Here is a 26,003-nt window from a genome sequence, read left to right as displayed (position 1 = left end):
TGCAGCTCTAAGGGGGGGGGGGGTCCCCATTATGGAGGGGATGCCCAGGGGGGGTTCCTCACGGCGTGTCACCTGTCCCGTGCCCCGGGCAGCGAATCGGTTAACGGTGTGTGTGAGGGGGGTGGCTGAGGTGCGATCCCACCCCCGGGGCCGGCCCGGGGGGGGCTTATAAAGGTGGGCACGGGCGGCCCCCGGGGAGGGGAGCGGGGCCGTGGAGGGCGGCAGCGGGGCCAGGCCATGCGGGAGCTGCGCTCGTCCGCCTTCTGGAGGGCCGTGCTGGCCGAGTTCCTGGGCAGCCTCCTCTATGCCCTGCTGGGGCTGGGGGCCTCCCTGCGCTGGGCCCCGGGCCCCCCCAGCGTTGTGGGGTCCGCCTTGGCCTTCGGGCTGGCCCAGAGCACGCTGGTGCAGGCGTTGGGCAATGTCAGCGGGGGTCACGTCAACCCGGCCATCACGCTGGCCTTCCTGATGGCCTCGCAGCTCTCCCTGCCCCGTGCCCTGGGTTACCTGCTGGCCCAGGTGTTGGGAATGCTGGCCGGAGCTGGGGTGCTCTATGGGGTGACCCCCGGCCCCGTCCGTGGCACCCTCGGCCTCAGCGCGGTGAGCACGGCGGGATATCGGGGGGCTGGGGGTGTCTGTGGGGCTGGGGGATTGTGGAGTGGGGGCTGTAATGAGGGTTTGGGGGCTCCAGGAGGTGTCTGGAAGAATTGGGGGGTCCAGGAGATGGTTTGAGGAAACTGGGGGGGGGTCCAGGAGGTGGTTTGGGGGAATTGGGGGGGTCCAGGAGGGTTTGGGGGTCTGAGGTACTTTGGGGCTGTAATGAGGGTTTGGAAAGACTGGGGGAGTCCAGGGGTTGTTTTGGGATCTGGAGTACCATGGGGGAATTGGGGGGGTCCAGAAGGGGGTTTGGGGGAATTGAGGGGGTCCAGGAGGTGTTTGGGGGGGTCTGAGGTACTTTGAGGCTGCAATGGGGATTTGGGGGCCTGAGGTACTTTGGGGGCTGTAATGAGGGGTTGGGGGGATTGGGGGGGTCCAGGAGGTGTTTTGGGGTACCATGGGGCTGTAATGGGGGTTCTGAGGTGTTTGAGGGTGGATTTGGGGGTCCAGAAGATGTTTTGGGGTTTGGATTGATGTGGGGCTGGGCATCCCAGAAGAATTTGGACATGAGGAGATGTTTATGGTACAGTGGAAATTTGGGGTGTGGAAGGATAACAAGGGAGGATTTGGGGTGCTGGGGGGCAATGGGGGTGCAGCTCTTCGGGGTGCTGAGCCCCCTCCCCACACAGCTGCACCCCGGCGTGGGCCCGGGCCAGGGCACGGTGGTGGAGCTGCTCCTGACCGCCCAGTTCGTCCTCTGCGTCTTCGCCAGCTTCGACGACCGTCACGACGGGCGCCCGGCCATGGCCGCCGTGCCCGTCGGCTTCTCCCTCGCCCTCGGTCACCTCTTCGGGGTAAGAGCGGCCTCGGGGACCCCCCGGGGCTGGGGAGGGGTTGGGGGGCAGCTGTGCAGCCCCCCACTGCCCGATCCCCCCGCAGATCCACTACACGGGCGCCAGCATGAACCCCGCTCGCTCCTTCGCCCCCGCCGTCATCACCCGCAACTTCGCCAACCACTGGGTAAGTGCGGGGGGACGGGGACCCCCAAACCCGCCCCGGGACCCCCTCAGGACCCCCCCGCTTGTCCTGGCCCAGCCGCCGTGTCCCCGCTGATGGCGGGGGGCTGCCGGTGCCACCACGGTGACAGCAGCGCCTCAGGGTGCTGGGTAACCCCCTGATAACCCGGGGAACGGAGATGGGTGCTGCCCGACCAGGAACATCCCGGGGAGCGGGAGACGAGTCCTGCCCCACCGGGGATATCCCGGGGTACGGGAGACGGGTCCTGCACACCGGGGACATTCCGGGGAGCGGGAGTCGGGTCCTGCCCCCACCGGGGACATCCCGGTAAGGGGGACACGCTGCAGTCCCCAGCTCACCCGGAGACCGGTGGCTCCGAATGGGCCGGTGCTCGAGCATCAGCGGGGTGGGTACCGTGTACCCCACGGAGGGCGGGGAGCCGGGGGTCCCCCGGTGCCGGTGCCCACGCCTCCCCCCCGCAGGTGTACTGGGCGGGCCCGCTGCTGGGCGCGGCGCTGGGCGCGGTGCTCTACGAGTTCGCGCTGTGCCCGCGGCCGCGCAGCTTGGCCGAGCGCCTGGCCGCCCTCAAGGGAGAGCCGCCCGCCCCCACCGCCGTCACCGCCGCCGCCGCCACCGCCGAGCCGCCGCCCGAGCCGCCGGCAGAGCCGCTGGAGCTGAAGACGCAGGGGCTGTAACGGGGCCCGTCCCGGGGCGCGGCCCCGCGCCCGCCGCTGCTTTGCTGTGACGGGGCCGCCGCGGTGCGTGTGGTGCGTGTGTGTGCGGCGCGGCGCGGCGGGCGGCCGGCGGCGGGGCCCCGCTGCTGCCGGGAACCGGCCAACCGGGCTGCCCGGGGCCGCCCGTACCGGGCCGGGGCCGCCCCGCCCCGCCGCGGCGGGACTTCTGTGTTCGGTGAATTAAACCTGCTCTTTTATTTTGGTAACCGCTCGCGGCCGTGCCCGGCACCGGGAACTGGGAGGGAACGAGGATTGGTGGGGGGAACACCGGAGCCCGCCCGGCGGGTGGCGGGAGGGGCCGCCCGTTCCCGCGCCCCGGGCAGGCCCCGCCCAGCCAGCGCCGGTCTTAAAAGGGCAACGCCGCCACAGCGTCCCTTCCCCGCAATGAGCCCCTCCCGTCTTCCACCCCTCAGCACCGCGGGCCGGGGGGCGAGGGCAGCGGGACTGGGGGCTCCCCGAGGCACCGAGCCGCCGGTTTGTGCCCGTGGTGGGCGGAGGGGGTGTGCGGACCGGGGGGCAGCAGAGGGGCCACCGGGCCCCTCAGGGGGTGTTGCCGCTTGAAGGATGCGGCGGGGCGGGGCCTCGGCCCGCGGGAACTGGGCCGGTTGTGTAACGCCGCCCCCGCACCGGGACCGGGAGCGCGGCCGTGAGGGCGACGGGGACGGGGCGGCGGTGAGCGGGACCGGGGGAAACCGGCATCGGGGGGTCCGGGGGCGGGAAGTGTGCGGGGATGGCCCGGGAGTGTCCCGGGATGGCCCTGGAGCGGGAATTGGGGGGAATCCAGGGTCACCGAAACCGGGGGATGGTTCGGGAACCGGGGGGGGGTTGATACGGGATTGGGGGAACCGGAGCCTCCGGGCGCTCCGGGATCGGTGGGCGCCCCGGGATCAGGGGGGTCTGGAGGAAAATGGGGGCTGAGATCCGGGATCGGGCGGGAGGGTCAGGAATGCTCCGGGACCGAGAAGGCACCGGAACGGACTGGGACCGGGGGTTTAGTCCGTGATTGGGAGGGGATCCAAACCGGGGGGTGATATAGAACCGGAGGAACCGGGTTTGGGGTGCGCCGGGGCTGCGGGATGCGCCGGTATTGGGGTGGACCGGAACGGGAGGAGCGCTGGGATCGAGGCGGTACCGGAGCCTGGGAGTTGCTGTGGGATCGGTGGGCTCCGGTACCGAGCGGGACCAGCCCTGGGAGGTTCATCGGTGTTGGGGAAACTGGGACCGGAGAGTGCCCCGGGATCTGCCTGTACCGGGGGAGCCCAGAACGGGTGGGAGAACAGAACCGGGGGTCCCCGGTGCTGACGGTGGCCCGCAGGTGACCCCCGGTACCGATCCGGTGCGCAGCCCCGCGCTGCATGGACTGGTACATGATGAACTGCGAGCTCCTGGCCACCTGCAGCGCCCTGGGCTACCTGGAGGGCGACGTGTACCACCGGGAGCCCGACTGCCTCGGTAGGTGGGCACCGGGGCGGGGGGGAAACCGGGAGCGGCGGGGACTGACGGCTCCGTGCCCCCAGAGAGCGTCAAGGACCTGATCCGGTACCTGCGCCACGAGGATGAGACCCGGGACGTGCGGCAGCAGCTGGGGGCGGCCCAGATCCTGCAGAACGATCTCCTGCCCATCCTGGTGCAGTACCCACAGGAGAAAGTGCTCTTTGATGCTGTCATCAGGTAGCAAACGGCGGGGTTGGGGTCGGGGGTGGCTCCTTGGTGGGCAGGGGTCTCTCACAGCCCCCTACTCCCTCCCAGCTTGATGGTGAACCTGACCCAGGTGGCCCAGGGTGGCCCTTTGGGGGCTCCTTGGTGGACAGGGATCTCTCACAGGTTGATGGTGAACCTGACCCAGGTGGTCCTATGGGGTCTGTTTGGTGGGCAGGGGTCTCTCACAGCCTTCCATTCCCTCCCAGGTTGATGGTGAACCTGACCTGGGTGGCTCTGTGGGGGCTCCTTGGTGGGCAGGGATCTCTCAGGGCCCCCTACTCCCTCCTGATGGTGAACCTGACCCAGCCAGCCCAGGGTTAGGGGTGGTCCTGTGGGGTCTCTTTAGTGGGCAGGGGTCTCTCACAGGTTGATGGTGAACCTGACCCAGGTGGCTCTTTGAGGGCTTCTTGGTGGGCAGGGGTCTCTCACAGCCCCCTACTCCCTCCCAGCTTGATGGTGAACCTGACCCGGCTGGCTCTGTGGGGGCTCTTTAGTGGGCAGGGGTCTCTCACAGGTTGATGGTGAAGCTGGCCTGGGATCAGGGGTGGTCCTGTGGGGGCTCCTTGGTGGGCAGGGGTCTCTCAGAGCCCTCCACTCCATCACAGGTTGATGGTGAACCTGACCCTGGTGGCTCTGTGGGGGCTCCTTGGTGGGCAGGGGTCTCTCACAGCCCCCTACTCCCTCCCAGCTTGATGGTGAACCTGACCCAGGTGGCCCAGGGTGGCTCTTTGAGGGCTCCTTGGTGGGCAGGGGTCTCTCACAGGTTGATGGGGAACCTGACCCAGGTGGTCCTATGGGGTCTGTTTGGTGGGCAGGGGTCTCTCACAGCCCTCCCCTCCCTCCCAGGTTGATGGTGAACCTGACCCAGCCGGCTCTGCTGTGCTTTGGGAAGGTGCCAGCTGATGCCACCTCACGCCACCACTTTCTGCAGGTGCTGTCCTACCTGCAGGCCTACAAGGAGGTGAGTTTGCCCGGGGACATGGCGTGGGCAGGGGGCTTTGCCCACGTTCCCTTGCTCATTTGGGGTCTCTGCAGGCTTTTGCCAATGAGAAGGTGTTTGGGGTGCTCAGTGAGAAGCTCTACAACCTCTTGCAGCTGGTGAGTCCCCTTGGGGGGCTTGGGGGGCTGTTCCTTGTGGGGGTCCCTCAGGGGCTGTGGGGGCTTTCCCTGCTGGGGGGTCGTGTGGGGGCTGCAGGGTCTTGGAATTACCAGGGGGCTCCAAGGTCCATCACTGTCATGGGTCCCTGGGGGCTGTGGGGTCTGTCCCTTTTGGGGATCCCTCAGGGATTGTGGGGTGTGTCCATTTTGGGATCCCTCAGGGGTTGTGGGGTCTGTCCCTTTTGGGGATCCCTCAGGGGTTGTGGGGTCTGTCCCTTTTGGGGATCCCTCAGGGATTGTGGGGTCTGTCCATTTTGGGATCCCTCAGGGGTTGTGGGGTCTGTCCCTTTTGGGGATCCCTCAGGGGTTGTGGGGTCTGCCCCTTTTGGGATCCCTCAGGGGTTGTGGGGTCTGTCCATTTTGGGAATTCCTTTAAGGGCTGTGGTGTCTGTCCCTATTGGGGGTCCATCGGGGCTGTGGGTTCTCTTCCTCCTGGGGGTCCCTCCTGCAGGTCTGTCCCTACTGGGGTCCCTCAGGGGTTGTGGGGTCTGTCCCTTTTGGGGATCCCTTAGGGGTTATGGTGTCTGTTCCAATTGGGAGTCCCTCAGGAGTTATGGGGTCTTATCCTCCTGGGAGTCCCTCAGGGGCTGTGGGGTCTGTCCCTATTGGGGATCCCTCAGGGTCTGCCCCTACTGGGGGGTCCCTCCGGAGTTATGGGGTCTGTCTCTCCTGGGGGGCTTCTCTGGGGCTGCAGGGTCTGCCCCTCCTGCAGGGCTGTGGGGTCTGTCCCTATTGGGGTCCCTCAGGGGTTATGGGGTCTGTCCCTGCCATGGATCCCTGGGGGCTATTGGGTCTATCCTGTAGGGCTGTGGGGTCTGTCTGTCTGTCCCTATTGGAGGTCCCTGCGGGCTGTGGGGTCTGTCTGTCTGTCCCTATGGGGGTCCCTGCGGGTTGTGGGGTCTGTCTATCTGTCCCTACTGGGGTCCCTATTGGGACTGTAGGGTCTATCCTGCAGGGCTGTGGGGTCTGTCTGTCTGTCCCTATTGGAGGTCCCTGGGGGCTGTAGGGTCTGTCTGTCTGTCCCTATGGGGGTCCCTGGGGGCTGAGGGGTCTGTCCTGCAGGGCTGTGGTGTCTGTCTGTCTGTCCCTACTGGGGTCCCTGGGGGCTGCAGGGTCTGTCCTGCAGGGCTATGGGGTCTGTCTGTCTGTCCCTATTGGGGGTCCCTGGAGGCTGTGGGGTCTGTCTGTCTGTCCCTACTGGAGTCCCTGGGGGCTGTGGGGTCTGTTTGTCTGTCCCTATTGGGGGTCCCTATTGGGACTGTAGGGTCTGTCCTGCAGGGCTGTGGGGTCTGTCCCTATTGGGGTCCCTCAGGGGCTGTCCCTACTGAGGTCCTTCAGGGGTTATGGGGTCTGTCCCTATTGGGGGTCCCTAGGGGCTGTGGGGTCTGTCTGTCTGTCCCTATTGGGGTCCCTGGGGTCTGTAGGATCTGTCCTGCAGGGCTGTAGGGTCTGTTTGTCTGTCCCTATTGGGGGTCCCTGGGAGCTGTAGGGTCTGTCTGTCTGTCCCTACTGGGGTCCCTGGGGTCTGTGGGATCCTTCCCTGGCAGGACCCCCCAGGGGGGGCTGTGGGGGTCCCTGACAGCCGTGTCCCCCCAGGACTGGGAGCAGCGGCAGGAGGAGGACACGCTGCTGATCGAGAGGATCCTGCTGCTGGTGCGCAACGTGCTGCACGTGCCCCCCGACCCCACGGAGGAGCAGGTACCCGACAGGGCCCTTCCCTGCCCCCCGAGAGCCCCAGCGGGGACCCTGACACCTCTCAGAGTTTGGTTGTTAATCTACATTTTCACTTTTTATACCGCAAACTACATATAACGTATTTACACTTAATTCCCAATACCTATCACCTATGTTAGACAGTGAACTTCTACTCTAAACCGATCCCAAAGCGCCACCATCACAGCAGAAAATGGAGAAGAAGAAAGGCTAGAAATGCCCAAATTTCTCCATCTTGTCCCCATAACCCCCATACCAAAACCCCCAAAATCTACATTTTCACTTTTTAAACTGCAAACTACGTATAACGTATTTACACTTAATTCCCAATACCTATCACCTATGTTAGACAGTGAACTTCTACTCTAAACCGATCCCAAAGTGCCAGCATCAAAGCAGAAAACGGAGAAGAAGAAGAAAGGATGGACATGCCCAAATTCCTCCATCTTGTCCCCAAAAACCCCAAAATTCTACATTTTCACCCTGTAATTCATTCACTATGATTGTACTCAAACTCTTGTGACTTGTAACTCCTCACACAAAGCTGGTAATTGTTTCCAGCCCTTGGGGTGCTGTTAGTTTTTTATACTAAAAACTACCTGTACTTTATTTACAATTACTTCCCAATACCTATCACCTATGTTAGACAGTGAACTTCTATTCTAAACCGATCCCAAAGTGCCACCATCACAGCAGAAAATGGAGAAGAAGAAGAAAGGCTGGACATGGCCAAATTTCTCCATCTTGTCCCCAAAACCCCCATACCAAAAATCCTAAAATCTACATTTTCACTTTTTATACTGCAAACTACGTATAACATATTTACACTTAACTCCCAATACCTATCACCTATGTTAGACCGTGAACTTCTACTCTAAACCAATCCCAAAGTGCCAGCATCAAAGCAGAAAATGGAGACCAAGAAAAAAGGCTGGACATGCCCAGATTCCTCCATCTTGTCCCCAAAACCCCCATTCCAAAAACCGCAAAATTCTACATTTTCACCCTGTAATTAATTCACTGTCATTCTACTCAAACTCTTGTGGCTTGTAACTCCTCACACAAAGCTGGTAATTGTTTCCAGCCCTTGGGGTGCTGTTAGTTTTTTATACTAAAAACTACCTGTACTTTATTTACAATTACTTCCCAATACCTATCACCTATGTTAGACAGTGAACTTCTATTCTAAACCGATCCCAAAGTGCCACCATCAAAGCAGAAAATGGAGAAGAAGAAGAAAGGATGGACATGCCCCAATTTCTCCATCTTGTCCCCAAAACCCCCAAAATCTCCATTTTCACCCTGTGATAATTTTATTATTATACTATTTAAACTTCTGTGACTTTCAGGTCCTCATACAAAGCTGCTAATTTGCTCCACAGGTCAAAATCAACCCTGCAATTGTTCTGGGCTGTGTGCCAGGGTCTCTGAGCCCCCTGGCACTGACAGACCCCCTCCACCATCCCCAGCAGGGCGTGGATGGCGATGCCAGCGTGCACGACCGGGTGCTGTGGGCGCTGCACATCAGCGGCATGGACGACCTGCTGAAGTTCCTGGCCAGCGCCCAGGTGGAGCAGCAGTGGGCCCTGCACGTCCTGGAGATCATCTCGCTGATGTTCCGTGAGCAGGTGACAGGGCAGGGTGGCAGATGATGTTCCAGGGGTGGCAGGGCAGGGTGGCAGAGCCCGGAGGGTGCTGACAGAGCTGCTGGCAGAGCCCGGAGGAGCTGGCGGCGATGGGACAGGGGACAGCAGGGGCTGAGCACGGGGAGGACACGCGGGAGCTGCAGAGCTTGAGGCAGAGGGAGATGGCGGAGAAGAGGAGCCGGGCGCTGCAGCGCACGTCCAGGTGAGGAGGGGGCACCCCCTGTGGCAGGATGGGACCCCCAAAGTGGGGACAGCATCGTTGAACCTCTGTCACCTGTCCCCTGCCCAGGCACTCTCGGTTTGGTGGCTCCTACGTCCTGCAGGGCGTCAAGTCCATCGGGGACAGGGATGTGGTGTTCCACAAGGGGCTGCACAATGTGAGTGTGGGGCTGGGGGACAGGGATGGGTGTGGGACGTGGCACTGGGGATGTGGCACAGGGCTGGGGACATGGCATGGGGCACCGGGATAGGGATGGGTGTGGAACGTGGCACTGGGGATGTGGCACAGGGCTGGGGACATGGCATGGGGCACAGGGACGGGGATGGGTGTGGAACGTGGCACTGGGGAAGTGGCACAGGGCTGGGGACATGGCATGGGGTACGGGGACAGGGATGGGTGTGGAATGTAGTGCTGGGGATGTGGCACAGGGCACAGGAATGTGGTGAGGGGCACAGGGTTGGGGACATGGTGGGGGTCACACAACTGGAGAGGTGGCAGTGGGCACAGGGCTGGGGACGTGGCAGGGGACACAAGGACAGGGATGGGTGTGGAATGTGGCACTGGGGATGTGGCACAGGGCTGGGGACGTGGCAGAGACCATTGAGAAGGGAATGTGGGTGGGAGCACTGGGATGGGGACACGACAGAGATCACTGAGATGGAAATACGGGTGGGGGGCACAGGAACATTGAAATGGGAATGTGGGTGGGGGTACAGTGACAAGAACACAGGTGGGATGCAGGATTGGGAGATGGGATGTGGAGCACAGAACCAGGGATGCAGTGTGGGCCTCCAGGACAGGGACACAGTGGGTGCCACAGAGGCACCACAGGGGTAAATCTGGGCCCTCCATCCCCTGTGCAGCTCAAGAGCTACAGCCACGACCTGGGCAAGGAGCCGCGGCGGCTGCCCCGGCGCCGGCTGCCCGCCCCCGAGGCCGAGCCCTCCCGCCGCTCCGCCCGCAACGTGCGGCTCTTCCTGCGCCGCTTCTGCCAGGACTTCCTGCAGGACTGCTACAACCGCCTGATGCTGCTGGTCAAGGTGAGGCTTTGGAGGGCCGGGAACCTCTCTCCAGGCTGTGGGACCCCCGTTGAGACCCCCTGGTTGCCCCCAGGACCAGCTGGTGCAGGAGAAGGCTCAGCAGCATGATGAGAGTTATTACCTGTGGGCCCCTGCTTTCTTCATGGCTGGGAGGGCTGGGAACCCCTCTCTAGGCTGTGGGACCCCCATTGAGACCCTCTGGTTGCCCCCAGGACCAGCTGGTGCAGGAGAAGGCTCAGCAGCATGATGAGAGTTATTACCTGTGGGCTACCACCTTCTTCATGGCTGGGAGGGCTGGGTTCCACCTGGTGGAACCCCTCTCCAGGTTGTGGGACCCCCGTTGAGACTGGGAGGGCTGAGAACCCCTCTCCAGGTTGTGGGACCCCCGTTGAGACCCCCTGGTTGTCCCCAGGACCAGCTGGTGAGGGAGAAGGCTCAGCAGCACAATGAGAGTTATTACCTGTGGGCCACCTCCTTCTTCATGGCTGGGAGGGCTGGGAACCCCTCTCCAACCTGTGGGACCCCCATTGAGACTGGGAGGGCTGGGAACCCCTCTCCAGGCTGTGGGACCCCCATTGAGACCCTCTGGTTGCCCCCAGGACCAGCTGGTGAGGGAGAAGGCTCAGCAGCACGATGAGACCTATTACCTGTGGGCCACCTCCTTCTTCATGGCCTTCAACCGGCTCCAGGGCTTCCGGCCCGAGCTGGTGTCCGAGACCGTGGGCGTCCGAGCCTTCCACTTCATCGAGCAGAACCTCACCACCTACTATGAGATGGCACTGATGGACAAGAAGGAGGCAACAACCTGGGCCCGTAGGTGAGCATTTGGGATGCCCCAGGGAAGCTGGGACATCCTTTGGTGGTGAATCCCAGTACCTGGGGTTCTCCTTGAGACTCCTCATGGTGTTTGGAACCTTCTGGAAACATGGGACCACCACAGTACTGAGATACCCCCAGTGCCTGGAACCCCTTGGCCACCTGGGACACCTTTGGTGGTGAATCCCAGTACCTGGGGTTCTCCTTGAGACTCCTCATGGTGTTTGGGACCTTCTGGGCACCTGGGATACCCTGGGACCCCTTGGACAGTTGGGAGATCCCAGAGCACCTGGGACATCCTTTGGTGGTGAATCCCAGTACCTGGGGTTCTCCTTGAGACTCCTCATGGTGTTTGGAACCTTCTGGAAACCTGGAACCCCCACAACACCTGGGATACCCTCAGTGCCTGGGACCTCTCTTCACCTGGGAGACCCCAGGGCACCTGAGACACCCTTTGCTGGTGAATCCCAATACCTGAGAGTCTCCTCGAGGCTCCTCATGGTGTTTAGGACCTTTTGAGGACCTAGGACACCTTTTGGTGGTAAATTCCACTACCTGGGGTTCTCCTTGAGGCTCCCCATGGTGTCTGGGACCTTCTGGAGACCTGGGACCTTCACAGTACTTGAGATACCTCCAGACACCTGGGACGCCCCTTGGTGTCAGGGACCCTCAACTTTTTGGGATCTTCTGGTGCTTGGGACCCCCCCAATTACCTGTGACCCCCCACTCCCTGCCATGCCCAGGATGCACCTGGCCCTGAAGGCGTACCAGGAGCTGCTGAGGACGCTGCAGGAGATGGATCGCTGCCCAGAGCAGGCGGTGAGGGACAGCAGCCAGGTCATCAAGAGTGAGTCCTTCTGTCCTTCTGTCCTTCTGTCCTTCTGTCCATCCCTGGGGCAACAGTCCCCCTCTTTCGGGCTCTGCAGAATCCCAGCTGTCAGTGGCAGAACAAAAAGGCACAGCGTGGACCTGGGGTGGCAGTGGGTTATTTTATTTGATGTTAAACTCCTCAATTCTGGGGTCCCAGACCTCAAACTGGGGGCAAACAACAGCTTATAAGGCGGGGGCAGGTCTCAAGGGAGGATACAACGTTCAGCTAATCAGGAGAACTGGGGATGGAACACAAGGGAGGAAAACTGCTTGGGGTAGGAGGGGTTAACAGCTGGATGTGAGGGGAAGGGGTTTGAAACTTGGCAGGGAAGTAGCTAAGTAACAAAGAGATAAAGTAGCTAAGTAACAAAGAGATAAACTGATTGTCATTATATTGCAAGGGTTCCATGTTGCTAGAGTTTCTTTCCTCCTTGATGTTTCTCAAAGGCAGCTCCTCTAGGCACTGACTCCTCCTCACAACTGACTCCAGTTTTCCTCAACCAACCAATCTAATCTTTTGTAATGCTCTTCTTAATGGCTGCAGTTAACATTAGGCCTGCTCCTAATCCTTAACAATTAGCTGAGCTGCAACTCTTTAGGGGCTAAGATTACATTCTATATTCCTTTATTTACTTATATTCTATCCCCCTATATAAACTGAAATCTTGTCTCAATTAAATAACAAAGGTGGTAAGTAACAAAGAGATAAACTGAAACCTCGGCTCAATGAAATAACAAAGGCAGGTCTGTGTCACTGTGAAAATAGAGGGAGAAAAACCACAAATCAAACAATAAACAGGCCAAATAAAAACCACACAACAACACCTGGGGTGTCCCTGACCCACCTTTTCCCACTGCCACCTTCCTCCTCAGGCAACATCTTCTACCTGATGGAATACCGGGAGCTCTTCCTCACGCTCTTCCGCAAGTTTGACGAGACCAAGCAGCCCCGGAGCTTCCTGAAGGACCTGGTGGAGACAGCTCACCTCTTCCTGCGCATGCTGGAGCGCTTCTGCCGCGGCCGTGCCAACCTCGTGGTGCAGGTGGGGTGGGATTTGGTGCTTGACACCAGCCTGAGATGAGTTTTGATTGGTTAGATTTAAGTGCGTGGAATTTTGCAGGCAGCACCGATGTGGGAAGAGATGACAATCTGAATCCGTGTTTCAGAAAGGCTGATTTGTTACTTTATTTTCTCTCTATATATATATCTTATTATATTAAATATTTATAATAAAAATATTTGTTATATATATTATATTAAATATATATATATGTATTATATTAAAACTATACTAAAAGAATAGAAGAGATGAGAAAGAAGAGACGAGAATCTTGACTCCATGTTTCAGAAAGGCTGATTTATTATTTTATTATATATATTATTAAATATATATAATAAAAATATAAATATAACATATATTATATTGGAGATATATAATATATTATATTAAAACTATACTAAAAGAATAGAAGAGACGAGAAAGAAGAGATGAGAATCTTGACTCCATGTTTCAGAAAGGGTGATTTATTATTATATATAATATATAACATATAACATATTATATATTATGGGTTATATATTATATATTGTATATTATATGTTATATATTTATGAAGATTTCAGGAATAATTCCTACAAGTATTTTATTCATGAATAGGCTGGGCATATAAACCCTAAGGGAGAGAGTGGACTGTAAAATGAATATGGCTTTAAAAATTATTTTAAAAGCAGCAAATAGATTTCATAGGTTCAGTAAAGGAAATGCATTGTAGGAGCAACACTTTATAGGTTCCCAGAGAGACAGAGACATGGCTGCCCTGCCTTGGGGGTCCCTGGGGGGGTCGGGCAGCCTCTCTTAACCCCATCCTTGCCCCCCCAGAGCAAGCGTGTGAGGAGGAAGAAGAAGAAGAAGAAGCCTCAAGTGCCAGTGGTCCCTGCCCCGCCCAGCGCCGAGGAGCTGGAGCAGCTCTGGGAAGGATTGGCCCCGCAGGTCCAGGCCTGCCTGGAGGTACCAGGGAAGGGTTCAGCCCCATGGGGAGTTCTGGGGGTGCTGGTGGGGCTCAGCATAACCCTGTCCTGCCCCAGGGCTGCTGTCATTGTATTGCAGGAGTTTCTATTGCCATTGTATTGCAAGGGTTCCATGTTGCCAGAGTCTGAACCTCCTTGATGTTCCTTGTAGGCAGCTCCTGTAGGCACTGACTCTTCCTTGTTCCATTTGTCATACAAACGATCAAACAGCACATTATATTTCAAATATATACTTCTAAATGTTTCAAATATATATTTCTGAATGTTTCAAATATATATTTCTCAACGTTAGTTCAGTTTTGCATCTTTTCTCAGTTTACAAAGTACTTACCTTAAAAATCTTTTATGCTCATATTTAACAAACATTAATAGCTGCAATTTATATATTTTACCAATAGTTTAGTATTCAAGTCCTTTTCCCCAAATCCATGGGGTTATATAGTTGAATCCTGTTTCCCTGAATCCACGGGGTCATCCCGAATCCACGGGGTCACATAGTTTAGTCCCAAATCCACGGGGTCATCCCGAATCCACGGGGTTATATCGTTTAGTCCCGAATCACGTCGGGGTCACCATTTGTGGTCATTATATTGCAGGAGTTTCTATTGCTACTATATTGCAAGGGTTCCATGTTGCTGGAGTTTCGTTCCTCCTTGATGTTTCTTGTAGGCAGCTCCTCTAGGCACTGACTCTTCCTTGTCCTCACAGCAGCCAACTGACTCCAGTTCCCCTCAACTAACCAATCTGCTATTTTATAACACTCTTCTTTTTGGTTACTGCTCCTAATCTTTGGGAATTGGCTCAGCTGCAACTCTTTAGGGGATAAGATTACTTTCTATACTTTATTTACCCATATTCTGTTCGCTGCCCAGGGCGAGGTGCCCCTGCCCGAGGACGTGGTGCCCTTCGATGCCACCTCGGAGACGCCGGTGGAGGAGCAGCGGGCGGAGGCTCTGCTGAGGATCCAGGAGTGCCTGAGGGATTCCCGCGTGCCCCAGGCCCTGCAGCTGCTGCGCTCGGCCAGGTGAGGCTGAGTGGAGATTTTCCAGGGTTGAAATCCATTTTGATTTAAGTGGAATGTGCATCTTTCGAGTATGTAGTTTGCTGTGTGGTCTGACTGTAAAAGCTTAAGCTCAGAGAAACTGCTTCAGTGAAGGACAAAGATAAGGAGGGGAGAGACAGAAAGTGATAGAGACAGAGACTGCTGTGAGAGCAGCTCAACCTGCTGACCTAAGAATTCAACCTGACCTAAGAATTCAACCTGACCTAAGAATTCTTTCTGGTAAAGAAGAACTAACGGCAAATGTCATGCGAAAATCGTAAAATTGAATTTGTATGTACCTATTGTGAAATTGTATGCACATGTATTTGAGAAGGAGATAAAAAGGGACCTGAAGTTCCCAGAAGTATGCATGTCATATTGAAAGAACAATTCCCACATAAAAACATACCGGCTTTACAACTTTCACAAAAAAGTTGTGGAGTTTTGTTGACTCCACAAAACACAGGTACCAGCACCGTGGTGCCCATCTTGTCCCTTTCACAACCTATTATGAAATTGTGTGCCTATGTATTTGAGAGGGGGATAAAAAGGTACCTGAAGTCCCCAGAGGTACAAATGTCATTTTAAAAGAATTCAAAATTCCCACATGCGTCCAGAGCTGTAATAAACACACCGGCTTTACAACTTCCACAAAAGTTGTAGAGTTTTGTTTACACAGGTACCAGCACCATGGTGCCCATCTTGTCCCTGGGGTGTGGGGACACCGTGCCACCCTGTGCCCTCTGTCCCCAGGGAGGTGTGGCCTGAAGGGGACGTGTTTGGATCCGCGGATGTGGCGCCAGATGAGGAGACCCAGCTGCTGAGGGAGATCCTCGTCGCTGCCCTGCCCAGTGAGTTCCTCTCAGATGCTTGCAGTTTATTGCAGCCCTGAAATATGTGAAAAGTCTCTGTTTATTATATCTTATCTATAAAAATTTTTCTCCTGGCCTGCTGAGGTCCAGCAGGACAATTCCAGGCTCACTGCGGTGTTATCACTTTATACAAAAAACTACGTGTAACATCTTTAACAGTTTTAACAAACATGTTTAACAATTTTAACAAACATAACGTTTACAATTACTTTCCAATACCCACCACCTATGTTAGACAGTGAGTTTCTATTCTAAACCAATCCAAAAGTGCCACCATCACAGCAGAAGGTGGAGGTAGAGAGGAAGAAGAAAGGCTGGACACACCCAAGTCCCTCCATCTTGTCCCCAAAACTTCTATTCTAAAAACCCCAAAATCTACTTTTTCACCTAGTGATAATTTTATTATTTATAATATTAAATATTAAATATTTATTATTTATAATAAATATTTATATTAATTATATATAATATTAAAACTATTATATGTATTATATTAAAACTATACTAAAGGAATAGAAGAAAGGATTTAATCAGAAGGCTTAGCTAAGAATAGAATAGGAAAGAATGATAACAAAGGTTTGTGGTTTGGTTTTCTGTCTGAGCCAGCTGGACTGTGATTGGCCATTAATCACAAACATCCAACATGGGCCAATCACAGATGCAGCTGTTGCATTCCACAGCAGCAGATAATCAATGTGTACATTTTGTTCCTGAGGCCTCTCAGCTTCTCAGGAGGAAAAATACTAAGGAAAGGATTTTTCATCAAAGATGTCTGTGGCACATCCCACCACAGGGCACACACCCGCTGAGCCTGAAGAGCCGGAGGAAGAAGAAGAAGAGGAGGATGAGGAAGAGGAGGAGCAAACCATGCAGGTGTCAGAGAAGGAATTCAACTTCCTCGATTACCTGAAGCGGTGAGAATTGATGTCGGCCGGGGGCTATTGCTGTGGAAAGTGCCTTGAGCTGTTTTATTTTCCAGCATCACTCTCATTACATGGTTATGACAATGGGATGATGACACCAGCTCACAATCCAGGCAGCAGGCCAAAAAACCGAATGTTACAACTCAATTTATGAGCTTCTTGACCAATCACACAAAGCAAAAGCACATTGACAGTAGTTCTATCCAATCACCATAAAACAATGGTTAAAACAATGCTTGATTATTTCCAATACAATACTTACTTGTAAGCCTTAGAACACAACGCACAGAGCTCCATAATTAAGATTTAACTTTCCTAGTATCTTGCTAGATAAACTTTCTGCAGCTTAGAGAGCTATTCAGACAAGCGTTAATACACAGATCATTGTTTTATTTTCTTTTGCTTTTTCTACAGTTTAAATAATTTTTCTGCTGACCTATCTCATGGCTGCTGCTTAGCTCTAACCACAGTTCTGCTGTATCTGAGGCCTGCCTTTTGCAGCTTTCCCAAAACCCTCTGATTTTCCCTGTAATTTTGTGGGATTCCCACAAGAAGGGCTTGTGGGGAGGGCTGTGGTGTGACAGTGGTCACAGGGGTTTTTGGATGAGGGGAGGGACGAGGATTTGACTCTGTGCTTCAGAAGGCTTGATTTATTATTTTATGATATATATATATTACATTATATATATATATCATTAAAAATATCATAATATCAAAATATCATAAAAACATATCATAAAATCATTATTATTTATGATATATAACATACATTATTACTATAGTAATAGAATACTGTAGTATTCTATAATAAAAAGAATAGAAGGAAATACTATAATGAAAAGAATAGGAGAAGCTTCATCTCAGAAGGGTAACTAAGCTAAGAACAGAAAGGAATGAATGAGAATAGAAAGGAATGAATGAGAATAGAAAGGAATGAATAAGAATAGAAAGGAATGAATTAGAATAGAAAGGAATGAATAATAAAAGTTTGTGTCTTAGAGAGTTTAAGCTAACTGGCCTGTGGTTGGCCATTAATTGTAAACATGCAACGGATGCACCTGTTGCATTCCACAGCAGCAGGTAACAGTTGCTCACATTTTGTGGCTGAAGCTTCTCAGCAAGACGAATTTTTAATGAAAAGATTTTAATGAAAAGATGTCTTTGATGCTGTGGGGTCCTGCTGAGGGGCAGCCACGCTGACAGCACTGCCGCAGGTTTGCCTGTGCCCCGGTGGTGCGGGCGCTGGTGCTGCTGCTGCGCGGCTACGCCCGGAACAGCGCCCGCACCAACCACTGCGCGGCGCGGCTGCTGCACCGCCTGGCGCGCGAGCTGCGCATGGAGCCCCTGCTCTTCCAGCTCTCCCTCTTCGCCCTCTTCCACCGCCTGCTCAGCGACCCCGCGGCGGCCGCGCACCAGGTCGGTCTGTGCCTGCAGCCCCCAGCCCGGGAGGGTCTGTCCCTGCAGCCCCCAGCCCGGGAGGGTCTGTCCCTGCAGCCCCCTGCCCCACTCAGTCCATGCAGCCCCCAGCTCAGTCCCCAGAATCTCCCAATCTTTGCTCTGCCCCACTCAGTCCCTGCAGCCCCCAGCTCTGCTCAGTCCCCAAAATCTCCCAATCCTTGCTCTGTCCCTGCCCCATTCAGTCCCCAGAATCTCCCAGCCCCACTGAGTCCCCAGAATCTTCCAATCTTTGCTCTGTGCCTGCAGCCCCCAGCCCGGGAGGGTCTGTCCCTGCAGCCCCCAGCCTGGGAGGGGTCTGTGCCTGCAGCCCCCAGCTTGGGAGGGTCTGTCCTTTCAGCCTCCAGCCCTGCTCTGTCCCCAAAATCTCCCAATCTTTGCTCTGTCCCTGCCCCACTCAGTCCCCAAAATCTCCCAGCTCTGCTCAGTCCCCAGAATCTCCCAATCCTGGCTCTGTCCCTGCCCTGCTCAGTCCCCAAAATCTCCCAGCCCTTCTCTGTCCCTGCAGCCCCCAGCCCGGGAGGGTCTGTCCCTGCAGCCCCCAGCCCCACTCAGTCCCCAAAATCTTCCAACCCTTGCTCTGTCCCTGCCCCACTCAGTCCCCAGAATCTCCCAGCCCTTCTCTGGCTCTGCAGCCCCCAGCCCCACTCAGTCCTCAGCAGTCCCCAGCCCTGCTCAGTCCCCAAAATCTCCCAATCTTTGCTCTGTCCCTGCCCCACTCAGTCCCCGCTGAGTCCCCAGAATCTCCCAATCGTTGCTCAGTCCCTGCAGTCCCCAGCCCCACTCAGTCCCTGCAGTCCCCAGCTCTGCTCAGTCCCCAGAATCTCCCAATCCTTGCTCTGTCCTACAGTCCCCAGCCCCACTCAGTCCCCAGAATCCCCCAGCCCTTCTCTGTCCCTGCCCCACTCAATCCCCAGAATCTTTTCTCTGTCCCTGCCCCACTCAGTCCTCAAAATCTCCCAGCCCCGCTCAGTCCCCAGCATCTCCCAGCCCTGCTCTGTGCAGGCCCTGGCCCCATTCTCCATCCCTGCTGTCCCCCAGCCCCACTCTCTTTGTCCCCACATCCCCCAGCCCCTCTCTCCATCTCTGGTGTTCCCCAGCTCTGTATCCCAAATTTCCCTCAGCCCCCAGGATCCTCCAGCCCTACTGTTCATCCCCAGTGTCCCCCACTGCCACTCGCTGTCCCTGCTGTCCCCCAGCCCCTCTCTCCCTCCTGCTGTCCCCAGGAGCTGGTGACCTTGGCCAAGTTCATCGTGGGCAAGTTCTTTGCGCTGGCGGCCACCAACAAAAAAGCTTTTGTGGAGCTGCTCTTCTGGAAGAGCCCTGCCATCGTGGGTGAGATGAGCCAGGGCTACAGCTCCCTGCAGGAGGGAGAGGGGTGAGTGGGGCAGGGAGGGCGTGATGGTGCTCACAGGGGTCTTTGGGTGAGGGAAGAGAAGAGGATCTGACTCTGTTTCAGAAGGCTTGATTTATTATTTTATGATATATATTACATTAAAACGATACTAAAAGAATAGAAGAAAGGATTCATCAAAAGGCTTAGCTAAGAATAGAATAGGAAAGAATGATAACAAAGGTCTGTGTCCAAGCCAGCTGACTGTGATTGGCCATTAATTAGAAACAACCCCATGAGACCGATCACAGATGCACCTGTTGCATTCCACAGCAGCAGATAATCATTGTGTACATTTTGTTCTTGGAGCCTCTCAGCTTCTCGGAAGGAAAAATCCTAAGGAAAAGATTTTTCATAAAAGTTGTTTGCGACAGGAGGGGGCTGCTCTCCCTTCTCCTGTGATGGTGTTCACTGGGGTTTTTGGGTGAGGGAAGAGAAGAGGATCTGACTCTGTTTCAGAAGGCTTGATTTATTATTTTATGGTATATATATTACATTAAAACTATACTAAAAGAATAGAAGAAAGGATTTCATCAGAAGGCTGGCTAAGAATAGAATAGGAAAGAATGATAACAAAGGTCTGTGTCCAAGCCAGCTGACTGTGATTGGCCATTAATTAGAAACAACCACATGAGACCGATCACAGATGCACCGGTTGCATTCCACAGCAGCAGATAACTATTGTGTACATTTTGTTCTTGGAGCCTCTCAGTTTCTCAGGAGCAAAAATCCTAAGGAAAGGATTTTTCATAAAAGTTGTCTGCGACAGGAGGGGGCTGCTCTCCCTTCTGTCACGGGGATTTTTGGATGAGGGAAGAGATGAGGATCTGACTCTATTTCAGAAGGCTTGATTTATTATTTTGTGATATATATATTACATTTTAACTATAATAAAAGAATAGAAGGAAAAGCTTAATCTCAGAAGGCTGGCTAAGCTGAGAATAGAATGGAAATGAATGATAACAAAGGCAGCTGGCTCAGACAGAGAGAGAGAAGCAGCTCTGCCATGACTGGTCACTAAATCCAAACATCCACACGAGACCGATCACAGATCCACCAGCTGCATCCCACAGCAGCAGATAATCAACGTTTACATTTTGTTCTTGAGGCCTCTCAGCTTCTCAAGAAGAAAAAATCCTAAAGAAAGGGATTTTCATAAAAAGATGTCTGGGACATCCTCCCCTCCCTTCTCCCCCTCCCCAGGACCACCCGGAGCCGGGTGCCCCCCTGGACCCCTCAGGAGGAGCAGGAGCTGCGGGAGCTCTACTGGAAATACAAGGAGATGGAAGGTACTGGGGGGATCTCAGGGGTCTCAGTGGGACCCCTGAGGGGTGGCAGGGGCTCTGTCCCTTCACCCTTGCTGTCCCACAGGTGGGGACATCATCGCTGCCATCCTGGCCCAGCTCCCCTCGCCTGGACGGACGCGCAGGCAGGTGGTGAAGCAGCTGGTGAGGATGGGGCTGGCCAGCAGTGCCAAGGACTTCCCGAGGGAGAGGTGGGTCAGGGACCCTCCCCAGGGACAGGGCAGGGACCCCCGCAGGGACAGAACTGACCCACAAGTGTTTCCCACCGCCAGGAAAGGCACCCGCATCGTGCTGTGGACGCAGGAGCAGGAGGAGGAGCTGACGCGGCTCTTCGAGGAGTTCCAGGGCTCGGATGGTGAGCTGGACATGAGGGGTAGACCCCCAAAAATCCCCCCCTGTGGCCTCCCCAGCCTGACCCTGCTCCCCACAGACGTCCTGGGGAACATCATGAAGCACCTGACGGCGCGGCGCTCGCGGGCTCGCGTGGTGGAGAAGCTGCTGGGGCTGGGGCTGGTGGCTGAGCGCAAGGAGCTCTACAAGAAACGCAGGAGGAAGAGCCAAGGGCACGGCCCTGGGCAGGTACGGGGGGCTGGAGGTGCTGGGCTGGGCCCTGGGGGTGCTGTCCCATCCTGGGGACACTCAAATGTGGCCTGTCCTCACCCTGGGACACCCAAACACGGTCTGTCCCCACCCTGGGACACCCAAATGTGGCCTGTCCCCATCCTAGGACACCCAAATGTGGCCTGTCCTCACCCTGGGACACTCAAACATGGCCTGTCCCCACCCTGGGGGCATCCAAATGTGGCCTGTCCCCATCCTGAGGACACTCAAACAGGGTCTGTCCCCATCCTGGGGGCATCCTAATTGTGGCCTTTCCCCACCCTGGGATACCCAAACACAGCCTGTCCCATCCTGGGGACACCCAAACATGGCCTGTCCCATCCTGGGGACACCCAAATGTGGCCTGTCCCCACCCTGGGACACCCAAATGTGGCCTGTCCCCATCCTGGGGGCATCCAAACATGGCCTGTCCCCATCCTGGGGGCACTCAAATGTTCCTGTCCCCACCCTGGGACACTCAAACGTGGTCTGTCCCCACCCTGGGGACACCCAAACATGGCCTGTCCCATTCTGGAGACACCCAAACATGGCCTGTCCCCATCCTGGGACACCCAAACATGGCCTGTCCCCATCCTGGGACACTCAAACATGGCCTGTCCCCATCCTGGGGACACCCAGATGTTCCTGTCCCCACCCATGGGACCCCCCAAACCCTGCTGGCTCCCACAGGCTGCCCCAAGTGTCCCGGCCATGCCAGCCCAAGACAGCTCAGGAGAGGACGAGGACAGCGAGGAGGAGGAAGAGGAGGATGAGGATGATGAAGGCCTCACAGAGGAGCACTGGGTGCCTGAGGAAGGGGCTGGGCAGGACCTGGCGCAGCACCTGCATGGGGAAGGTGGGTGGGGGGCTCCAGACCCCCCAGGTGGGTTTGGCTGAGGGGGGGACCCTGCTGGACCCTGTTGGACCCTGCTGGATCCTTTGTCACCCTCTGGTGTCCCCAGGGCTGGCCGGGCCCCTGCGGTGGCTGCAGAACTGCCTGAGGAGAGCGGCAGAGGACCGAGAGGAGGATGGTGAGCGGGGTCAGGGTGGGCTGGGCTGGGTTGTGGGGTCGGGGTCCCTCTGACAGCGCTGTCCCACCCCAGGCGTGTCCCACCCGGTGCCGCTGGTGCCGCTCACGGAGGAGAACGAGGATGCCATGGAGGATCGGCGCTTCCGGAACCTTCTGCGGCAGCTGGGGCTGCGGCCGCCCGCCAGCGAGCAGGTGAGGTCCCTGTCCCCATCCAGCCTTGTCCCCATCCCCTTGTCCTTGTCCCCATCCCTATCCCCATCCATCCCTGTCCCCATCTCTGTCCCCATCCATCTCTGTCCCCATCCATCTCTGTCCCCATCCATCTCTGTCCCCATCCATCCCTGTCCCCGTCCTTGTCCCCATCCCTATCCCCATCCATCCCCTTGTCCCCATCCCTTTGTCCCCATCCCTTTGTCCCCATCCCCTTGTCCCCATCCATCCCTGTTCCCATCCATCCCTGTCCCCATCCCCTTGTCCCCATTCCTGTCCCCATCCTTGTCCTCATCCATCCCTGTCCCCTTCCCCTTGTCCCCATCCCCTTGTCCCCATCCCCTTGTCCCCATCCCTGTCCCCATCCTTGTCCCCATCTGTCCTTGTCCCCATCCATCCCTGTCCCCATTCCTGTCCCCATCCCTATCCCCATCCCTATCCCCATCCATCCCCTTGTCCCCGTCCCCATCTCTGTCCCCATCCCTGTCCCCATCCCCTTGTCCCCATCCCTGTCCCCATCCCCTTGTCCCCGTCCCTGTCCCCATCGCTGTCCCCATCCCTTTGTCCCCATCCCTGTCCCCGTCCTTGTCCCCATCCGTCCCTTTGTCCCCTCCCTGTCCCCATCCCCTTGTCCCCATCCATCCCTTTGTCCCCACCCCTTGTCCCCATTCCTGTCCCCATCCCTGTCCCCATCCCCTTGTCCCCCTCCCCATCCATCCCCTTGTCCCCATCCTTGTCCCCATCCTTGTCCCCATCCCTGTCCCCATCCCTTTGTCCCCATTCCTGTCCCCATCCCTTTGTCCCCATCCCCTTGTCCCCATCCCCTTGTCCCCATCCCCTTGTCCCCATCCCCTTGTCCCCATCCCCTTGTCCCCATCCATCCCCTTGTCCCCCTCCCTGTCCCCATCCCCTTGTCCCCATCCCTGTCCCCATCCCTGTGGAAGTTTGCAGGCATCCCCAACAAGGGAAGAGATAAGAAGCTTTTCTCCACGTTTCAAAAGGCTGATTTATTATTTTATGATAAATATATTACATTAGAAGATATATATATTATATGAAAATAAAATAATATATTGAAATTATACTAAAAGAATATAAGAAAATGTTTCGTCAGAAGGCTAGCAAGGAATAGAAAGGGTTAATAATAATAAAATTATTATTATTAAAATCAGAAATAATAATGAAACAGAAAATAAATAATAATAAATTATTTATCCATTCTATTCCTAGCATGGAATAGAAAGGATAAATAATAATAAAATTACTATTATTAAAATAATAAATAATAATAAAATAGGATAAAATAATAAAATCTTGTGACTCTCAGAGAGTCCGAGACAGCCAGACTGTGCTTGGCCATTAATTAAAAACAACCACATGAGACAAATCAAAGATGCACCTGTTGCATTCCACAGCAGCAGAAAATTATTGTTTACATTTAATTTCTGAGGCCTCTCAGCTTCTCAGGAGAAAAAATCCTGGGGATTTTTCAGAAAATATCATGGCTACACATTACTAGCAAAGGGATTTTTCAGAAAATATCACAGCTACACTTCAGGAGAAAAATCCTGGCAAAGGGATTTTTCAGAAAATATCATGGCTACACCTTAGGAAAAAAATCCTGGCAAAGGGATTTTTCAGAAAATATCATGGCTACACCTTAGGAAAAAATCCTAGCAAAGGAATTTTCAGAAAATATCATGGCTACACCTTAGGAGGAAAATCCTGGCAAAGGGATTTTTTAGAAAATATCATGGCTACACCTTAGGAAAAAATCCTAGCAAAGGAATTTTCAGAAAATATCATGGCTACACCTTAGGAGGAAAATCCTGGTAAAGAGATTTTTTAGAAAATATCATGGCTACACGTTACTAGCAAAGGGATTTTTCAGAAAATATCATGGCTACACCGTAGGAAAAAAGCCCTGGCAAAGGAAATGTGCAGAATATATCGTGGCTACACTTTAGGAGGAAAATCCTAGAGAATTTTCAGAACACGTGGCCCTGCCATGTCCCCCTCTCGCCCAGGAATCCTTCTGGCGCATCCCGGCCGCCCTCACCCCGCAGCAGCTCCGTGGTGCCGCCGCCTCCATCGCCCACCGCGACCCCCCAGCATCCCCCCAGAACCTTCCAGAGCCCCCCAGGTGCCCCCAGGATGGGGCTGCAGGTCAGGGGTGGGGCTGGGGGGGGGGGTGTGGGACCCCCAGATTTGGGCTGGCTCTGAGCCCCCCTCTCTTTGTCTTTGTGCCCCTCTGCAGAGCCGCCGATGGCAGCGCTGGGATCGGACTCGGAGAGGTGAGAGCAGAGCCCCCATCTCAGCTTTTGGGGTGCTGGGTTTTTTTTGGGGAGGGGTCTTCTCCCTGCCTGGGGAGGGGATTCAGCCCCCCTGCATTGTCCCTGCAGTGAGGAGCCTGTCCCTGTCCCCAGCCCGGTGCTGGCGCGCACCAAGAGGCGCCGGGAGCTCGCCAGCGAGGATGAGGATGAGGATGAGGATGGTGGGAGCTCAGGTGGGTTTGTCAGCGTTCAGAACCACATAATCACGAAAATGATTACGTTGGTGCTTTTTATTAAGAGCTCTGGGAATCAGGGGTGTTTTCCACCCAAATCTGACTCTGCCCATACATTCGACAGGATCGTGTTTTTATATTCTGTCCTTATGTAACTTTCATGTTAATTATTAAACTTATATTGTTCTATTGTTTACATAGATTTCAGCCAAGCATAGCCCCCCCCCTTAAATTTCCAACATAGTTCCTCATGATTCTTCTTATGATTATATAATAATTAAATATAATTGCTAAACAGTCATGACATCTAACAATTATATCATTTATGTACTGCTTATGCAGGTGCATAGCCCTCCCTTAAATTTCCAACATAGTTCCTCATGATTCTTCTTATGATTATATAATAACTATATTTAATTGCTAAACAACCATCACATCTAACAATAATTTATGTACCGCTTGTGCAGGTGCAATGATCTGGGAAAACACAAAGCCTAATTTAACATTTAACAGAGTCTAATTTAACATTTTCCCAGGGCCCCACTATCGGGTTCAGCCTCTCTGCTCGCTCCTGGGGTTGGGGTTTGTCCTGTCCCTGTCCCCTTTGTCACATCCTGGGGGGCTCAGCCCTCTCCCCTCTCCCTCCATCCACAGGCACTGATCCACCCCCACCAGCTCCTCGCTCTGAGGAGGATGAGGATGAAGATGAGGATGAGGATGAGGAAGATCCACAGCCCCGTGGGAGGAGGAAGCGCATCCGCTGCCTGGAAGAGGAAGAGGAGGACGACTGAGAGGCTTCCCTGTGCCCAGGCCTTGTGCTGTTTCCTGGGCTTTTTGCAGATTTTATTGGATTTCTGCAGCTTTTCTGCAGTTTTTCTTGGGTTTCTACAGCTTTTCTGGGGTTTCTGCAGTTTTTCTTGGGTTTTCTAGGTTTTATGGGGTTTCTACAGATTGCCTTCTGCAGGTTTTGATGCTGTTTTTTAAAAGCTGCACAACCAACCAGTTTCTCCGCCTTCCCCTGCTGTCACCATCTCCCTGTTTTACCCCAAATTTCCTCCCTTTTTTCTCAGCCGTTGGGGTTTCGGGGTTTGTTTTTTTTTTTTTCTTAAAACTTTTTAAATCTAGACAAG

At 54.9% G+C, this 26,003-nt stretch overlaps 2 protein-coding genes across 6 annotated transcripts; both read left to right on the top strand.

Annotated features, from left to right (window-relative positions):
• Nucleotides 1-113: 113 nt before the first annotated feature.
• On the top strand, nt 114-2,564 carry MIP (major intrinsic protein of lens fiber). Its single transcript, XM_074530542.1, has 4 exons — nt 114-597; nt 1,284-1,448; nt 1,534-1,614; nt 2,094-2,564. The coding sequence occupies exons 1-4, from the start codon at nt 238-240 to the stop codon at nt 2,304-2,306; spliced, it is 819 nt and encodes a 272-aa protein (XP_074386643.1). The 5' UTR covers nt 114-237; the 3' UTR covers nt 2,307-2,564.
• A 328-nt stretch (nt 2,565-2,892) lies between these two features.
• On the top strand, nt 2,893-25,975 carry TIMELESS (timeless circadian regulator). 5 transcript variants are annotated; one of them, XM_074530535.1, is made up of 30 exons: nt 2,893-3,017; nt 3,661-3,797; nt 3,863-4,016; nt 4,893-5,007; nt 5,082-5,144; nt 6,801-6,902; nt 8,390-8,545; nt 8,632-8,765; nt 8,853-8,940; nt 9,647-9,823; nt 10,423-10,640; nt 11,383-11,486; nt 12,383-12,552; nt 13,390-13,518; nt 14,411-14,562; nt 15,334-15,431; nt 16,246-16,366; nt 17,590-17,791; nt 19,057-19,208; nt 20,427-20,512; nt 20,595-20,718; nt 20,800-20,882; nt 20,958-21,106; nt 21,818-21,983; nt 22,090-22,158; nt 22,231-22,349; nt 24,395-24,533; nt 24,625-24,661; nt 24,770-24,873; nt 25,528-25,975. In XM_074530535.1, the coding sequence occupies exons 2-30, from the start codon at nt 3,701-3,703 to the stop codon at nt 25,662-25,664; spliced, it is 3,645 nt and encodes a 1,214-aa protein (XP_074386636.1). In that variant the 5' UTR covers nt 2,893-3,017; nt 3,661-3,700; the 3' UTR covers nt 25,665-25,975. The 5 variants fall into 5 exon arrangements, with proteins under 5 accessions (XP_074386636.1, XP_074386635.1, XP_074386634.1 ...); XM_074530534.1 differs by having other exon boundaries at nt 8,387-8,545; XM_074530533.1 differs by lacking the exon at nt 25,528-25,975 and having other exon boundaries at nt 24,770-25,254.
• Nucleotides 25,976-26,003: the final 28 nt, after the last annotated feature.

The sequence above is a fragment of the Zonotrichia albicollis genome, chromosome 33 (assembly GCF_047830755.1).
Source record: "Zonotrichia albicollis isolate bZonAlb1 chromosome 33, bZonAlb1.hap1, whole genome shotgun sequence".
Lineage (NCBI taxonomy): Eukaryota > Metazoa > Chordata > Aves > Passeriformes > Passerellidae > Zonotrichia > Zonotrichia albicollis.
This window is presented reverse-complemented; position numbering and strand designations above follow the sequence as displayed.